At 51.2% G+C, this 6,525-nt stretch overlaps 1 protein-coding gene across 1 annotated transcript in view; it reads left to right on the forward strand.

Moving 5' to 3' along the window:
• Nucleotides 1-268: 268 nt before the first annotated feature.
• The window catches only part of ARID3C (AT-rich interaction domain 3C), a 262,968-nt gene continuing 256,711 nt past the window's right edge, over nt 269-6,525 (forward strand). Inside the window, exon 1 of the mRNA XM_040335638.1 lies at nt 269-522. Coding sequence (XP_040191572.1) covers nt 484-522 — 39 coding nt within the window. The 5' untranslated portion in view covers nt 269-483. The remainder of the gene's footprint in view (nt 523-6,525) is intronic.

A 6,525-nucleotide genomic window follows, 5' to 3' on the forward strand; every position in this document is an offset into this window, starting at 1 on the left:
GAGGGAGAGAAAGGAATAAAAATGCGGAGGAGCGGATTACGGCGCGGGTCGGGTCCCTGGTGGGGAGATGAATGTTAAAGCACTTTCCCTGGGCTGTCACTAAACCCTGCCCTCCCTATTTATCACTCCCTTGACATGCTGTTAGCAAATGGGAGCAAAGCGGGGCAGATCTCTCACTCTCAGGTCACTCTGCCTGGGCTTAACACTTGTTGCGAAAAAAAAAAAAAGAGAGAGAGAGAGGGAAAAAAAAAAGAAAGGGAAAAAAAAAAAGGGGGCAGATTACAAAAAATAACTCACTGCTTGTAGCAGCATAAAAAAAAAAAAAGAGAAAAAAAGGATCAGGGATTGCGGGAGCCGATGAGAAGCCGGGGGAGAGGAAGCCTCCTGCAAGGATTAGAGGCTGGAGATTTGTCTCTGTGAATTGGGTGAATTATTTAATAGGAGCTGCTGTGCTGAGCGCAGGGAGGAGAGCCCACAGGCAGCATGGCTGACAACACCAGCCTGGCCAGCAAGTCTGCTTTGGTAAGTCAGCTGTCATGGAGGGGGATGCATGATCCTGGGGTGCTGTCCTGGTGACCTGTGCCCCTCTGTCCTGGGAACCTAAAATTGTCTGTCTTGTGGACCTGTGTCTTTCTGTCCTGGGGACTTGTGTCTGTCTGTCCCAGGGACCTCTGCCCTCTGTCCTGGGGACCTCTGCCCTCTGTCCTGGGGACCTGTGTCTGTCTGTCCTGGGGACCTCTGCCCTCTGTCCTGGGGACCTCTGTCCTCTGTCCTGGGGACCTAAAATTGTCTGTCTTGTGGACCTGTGTCTTTCTGTCCTGGGGACTTGTGTCTGTCTGTCCTGGGGACCTCTGCCCTCTGTCCTGGGGACCTCTGCCCTCTGTCCTGGGGACCTGTGTCTGTCTGTCCTGGGGACCTCTGCCCTCTGTCCTGGGGACCTCTGTCCTCTGTCCTGGGGACCTAAAATTGTCTGTATTGTGGACCTGTGTCTTTCTGTCCTGGGGACCTCTGCCCTCTGTCCTGGGGACCTCTGCCCTCTGTCCTGGGGACCTGTGTCGGTCTGTCCTGGGGACCTCTGCCCTCTGTCCTGGGGACCTAAAATTGTCTGTATTGTGGACCTGTGTCTTTCTGTCCTGGGGACCTCTGCCCTCTGTCCTGGGGACCTGTATCTGTCTGTCCTGGGGACCTCTGCCTGTCTGTCCTGGAGATCCCTGCCCTCTGTCCTGGGGTCTTGTGCCCTGTTTGTCCTGAGGTTCTGTGCCCCTCTGTCCTGGGGTCCTGTGCCTGTCTGTCCTGGGGTCCTGTGCCTCTCTGTCCTGGGGACCTGTGCTCTGCCTGTCCTGGGGACCTGTGCTCTGCCTGTCCTGGGGTCCTGTGCTCTGCCTGTCCTGGGGACCTGTGCCCTGTTTGTCCTGAGGTTCTGTGCCCCTCTGCTCTAGGGTCCTGTGCCTGTCTGTCCTGGGGACCCTTGCCTGTCTAACCTGGGGTCCTGTGCCCCTCTGTCCTAGGTTCCTGTGCCTGTCTGTCCTGGGGACCCTTGCCTGTCTAACCTGGGGTCATTTGCCCCTCTGTCCTGGGGACCTCTGCCCTGTCAGAGGTCCTGTGCCCCTTCATTCTGGGGTTCTGTGCCTGTCTGTTCTGGGGACCCCTGCCTGTCTAACCTGTGATCCTGTGCCCCTCTTTCCTGTGGTCCTGTGCCTATTTGTCCTGGAGACTCATGTTTGCCTGTCCTGGGGACCCGTGTCCCTCTGTTCTGGGGACCCGTGTCCCTCTGTTCTGGGGACCCGTGTCCCTCTGTTCTGGGGACCCGTGTCCCTCTGTTCTGGGGACCCGTGTCCCTCTGTTCTGGGGACCCGTGTCCCTCTGTTCTGGGTTCCTATGCCTGCCTGTCCTGGGGTACTGTGCCTACCTGTCCTGGGGGCCTGTGCTCTTAAGTCCAGGGTACATGTGCCTGTCTGTCCTGGGGTTTGCCCACCTGTGCTCCTGGCCTTTGAACTCAAGCTGGACTGCTGCCCCTATTTACCAACTGGATACATTGTAACTGCAAGAACTGATACAAATCACTAACAAGATCCTGGGAACCTGTGTCTGTCTGTCCTCGGGTACTGTGCCCAGCTGTCCTGTGGGTTGCCCCCTTTCCGGTTTCACCTGTGCCCATGTGTTCTGGAAACTTATGTTTTCCTGTCCTGGGGTACTATGCCCCTCTGTTCTGGGGTACTATGCCCCTCTGTTCTGGGGTACTATGCCCCTCTGTTCTGGGGTACTATGCCCCTATGTTCTGGGGTACTATGCCCCTCTGTTCTGGGGTACTATGCCCCTCTGTTCTGGGGTACTATGCCCATATGTTCTGGGGTACTATGCCCTTCTGTTCTGGGGTACTATGCCCCTCTGTTCTGGGGTACTATGCCCCTCTGTTCTGGGGTACTATGCCCTTCTGTTCTGGGGTACTATGCCCCTCTGTTCTGGGGTACTATGCCCCTCTGTTCTGGGGACTTGTGTCTGTCTGTCCTGGAGACTTGTGCCTGCTGGTCCCCCTTTGTATTTGTGCTCCTGACCCTTGAACTCTGGCTGGACTGTTGTCCCCATTTACCAAATGTTTACTGATAGAACTGATACAAATGACACACATGATCCTGGGGGCCCCTGCCTGTCTAATCTAGGGCCCTGTGCCTGCCTGTCCTGTTGGTTGCCCCCTTGCCGGTTTCACCCTTGGCTCCTAACCCTTGAACTCAGGCTGGGCTGCCGCCGCCTGACTTTACCAAATGTATCAGCCAGAGAACTGGATACATTGTAACTGCTGGGAATGATACAAAACACACACAGGAGTCTGGGGACCCCTACCTGTCTAGCCTGGGGACCCCTGTCTAACCTGGGGATATGTACCTGTCTGTCCTGAGGACCCCTGTCTGTCTGTCCTGGGGACCCCTACCTGTCTAACCTGTACCTGTCTGTCCTGGAGACTCATGCCTGTCTGTCCTGGGGACCCCTGTCTGTCTGTCCTGGGGACCCCTGTCTCTCTGTCCTGGGGACCCCTACCTGTCTAACCTGTACCTGTCTGTCCTGGAGACTCATGCCTGTCTGTCCTGGGGACCCCTGTCTCTCTGTCCTGGGGACCCCTGTCTCTCTGTCCTGGGAACCCCTGTCTGTCCTGGGGAACCATGTATGTCTGTCCTGGGGATTCCTGTCTGTCCTGGGGACCCTGCCTGTCTGTCCTGGAAAAACCTGTCTGTCCTGGGGACCCTGTCTGTCTGTCCTGGGGACCCCTGCCTGTCTGTCCTGGGCATTCCTGTCTGTCTGTCCTGGGGACCCCTGCCTGTCTGTCCTGGGCATTCCTGTCTGTCTGTCCTGGGGACCCCTGCCTGTCTGTCCTGGGGATTGCTGTCTGTCCTGGGGACCCCTGTCTGTCTGTCCTGGGGACCCCTGTCTGTCTGTCCTGGGGACCCCTGTCTGTCTGTCCTGGTGACCCATGTCTGTCTGTCCTGGGGACCCTGCCTGTCTGTCCTGGGGACCCCTGTCTGTCTGTCCTGGGGACCCTGCCTGTCTGTCCTGGGGACCCCTGTCTGTCTGTCCTGGGGATTCCTGTCTGTCTGTCCTGGGGATTCCTGTCTGTCCTGGGGACCCCTGTCTGTCTGTCCTGGGGATTCCTGTCTGTCCTGGGGACCCTGCCTGTCTGTCCTGGGGACCCCTGCCTGTCTGTCCTGGGGAACCCTGCCTGTCTGTCCTGGGGACCCTGCCTGTCTGTCCTGGGGACCCCTGCCTGTCTGTCCTGGGGACCCTGCCTGTCTGTCCTGGGGACCCCTGCCTGTCTGTCCTGGGGACCCCTGCCTGTCTGTCCTGGGGACCCCTGCCTGTCTGTCCTGGGGCCCCCTGCCTGTCTGTCCCTCCTAGGGTATATATGCAAGTTTCGCCCCGCGCTCCTAACCCTTGCACTCGGTCTGGACTGCTTTCTCTCCCCTTTACCAAATATATCAGAAATTGTAACTCCTGGAAATGATACAAAACACACAAAAGTAACACAACTGATATAAAACACAACAAACAAATATGTTGGCTCCTTTGTCTTTATTTGTTTGTTGTGTTTCAGCAGCACTTCCATGTTGTGTTGGTGATTGCTGTGTTTGTATACTGCTGACACTGTCTTTCCTCCCCCTCCCCCCTCTCTATGTAGAGTGTTAGCTCTTCTGTACAGTTTCCCATGCAGGTATTACATCGTTCTTGTTACTCCCCCTGAATTGCTGTTGTAAAAGAAAACCTCCATGACTTTTTGTATCGGTTTCGATTGTAAGCTCTTCTGTACAGGGTTCCCACACAGGTATTTATGTGCGTTACATCATTTTGTTGGCGCATAGTAAAAAAAAAAAAAAAAGTATCATTTGTATTTGTTTTTAGATTGTAAGCTCTTCTGTACGGGGTTTCCATACCGCGTTACATTGTTATTATTCCGTTATTTGTTGGAGCTTTGAAAAAAAAAAAAAAACGTTTGTATCGGTTTAGACTGTAAGCTCTTTTGAACAGCCCCTGATCCTTTACTATCATGCATTTGTTTATGTAATTACATTATTGCCACAGTCCCGGGCCCGGCACACAATGCACAGCAATAATCTTTATTATTCATTTACAGCGTTGTGTGTTTGTGTGTATCGCTGGGACTTTACAAATGAAGGGGACTTTTATAATAGGAGTACATTGGTGCATGCTGTACAACGCTGCGGTATATGTCAGAGCTATATATATGTATAATAACAGTATGTGACTGTGGGGGGGCATTAGAGTGTAAGCTCCTCTGGCTAGAGATATATAAATAATAATAATGTGTGACTGTGGGGGGGGGGGACATTAGAGTGTAAGCTCCTCTGGCTAGAGATATATAAATGTCTAATAATAATAGTGGGTGACTGTGGGGGGGGGGGGCATTAGAGTGTAAGCTCTTCTGGTACAGAGACTGATGTGACTGGCTCAGTGTTCTCTGTACAGCACTGTGGTATATGTCAGAGCTATATAAATGTATAATAATAATAGTGTGTGACTGTGGGGGAGACATTAGAGTGTAAGCTCCTCTGGTACAGAGACTGATGTGACTGGCTTATACCGCAGTGGCGTACAGAGAACACTGAGCCAGTCAGTCTCTGTACCAGAGGAGCTTACACTCTAATGCCCCCCCCCCCCACAGTCACTCACTATTATTATTATACATTTATATATCTCTAGCCAGAGGAGCTTACACTCTAATGTCCCCCCCCCCCCCCCCCCCACAGTCACACACTATTTATATAGCTCTGACATATACCGCAGTGTTGTACAGACATCACTAAGCCAGTCACATCAGTCTATGTGGGGGGGGGACGTTAGAGTGTAAGCTCCTCTGGTACAGAGACTGATGTGACTGGCTCAGAGTTCTCTGTAAAGCGCTACAGTATATGTCAGCGCTATATAAATGTATAATAATAATAGTGTGTGACTGTGGGGGAGGGGGGGGGGACAGTATTAAAGTGTAAGCTCCTCTGGTGCAGAGACTGACATGATTGGCTCAGTGTTCTCTTACAGCACTGCGGTATATGTCAAAACTATATCAATTTTTAATAAAAATAGTGTGTGACTGTAGGGGGGGGGGGGGGACATTAGAGTGTAAGCTCCTCTGGCTAGAGCTCTATCAATGTATAATAATAATAGTGTGTGACTGTGGGGGGGCATTAGAATGTAAGCTCCTCTGGTACAGAGACTGATGGGACGGGCTCAGTGTTCTCTGTACAGCACTGTGGTATATGTCAGAGCTATATACATGTATAATAATAATAGTGTGTGACTGTGGGGGGGCATTAGAATGTAAGCTCCTCTGGTACAGAGACTGATGGGACGGGCTCAGTGTTCTCTGTACAGCACTGCGGTATATGTCAGAGCTATATACATGTATAATAATAATAGTGTGTGACTGTGACGGAACAGAAGATTGGAGTGTAAGCTCTTCTAGCACAGGGACTGATGTGACTGGCTCAGTGTTCTTTGCATGTTGGTATATGTCGGAGCTATATATATGTATAACTTCATATTATTATTATATAGGATTTATGTAGCGCCAATGTATAATAATAGTATGTGACTGTGGGGGGGGGGGGGGCATTAGAGTGTAAGCTCCTCTGGCTAGAGCTATATAAATGTATAATAATAATAGTGTGTGACTGTGGGGGGGGGGACATTAGAGTGTAAGCTCCTCTGGTACAGAGACTGATGTGACTGGCTCAGTGTTCTCTGTACATCACTGCGGTATATGTCAGAGCTATATATACATATATATATATATATATATATATATATATATATATATATATATATATAATGTGTGACTGTGGGGGACATTAGAGTGTAAGCTCCTCTGGTACAGAGACTGGTGTGACTGGCTCAGTGTTCTCTGTACAGCGCTGTGGTATATGTCAGCGCTATATATATATATATATATATAATAATAATAATAGTGACTGTGAAATGGATCAGAGTTATAAATGAATAATAATATCAGTTATATAATGA

This window comes from Rana temporaria, chromosome 1, assembly GCF_905171775.1.
Source record: "Rana temporaria chromosome 1, aRanTem1.1, whole genome shotgun sequence".
Classification (NCBI taxonomy): Eukaryota; Metazoa; Chordata; class Amphibia; order Anura; family Ranidae; genus Rana; species Rana temporaria.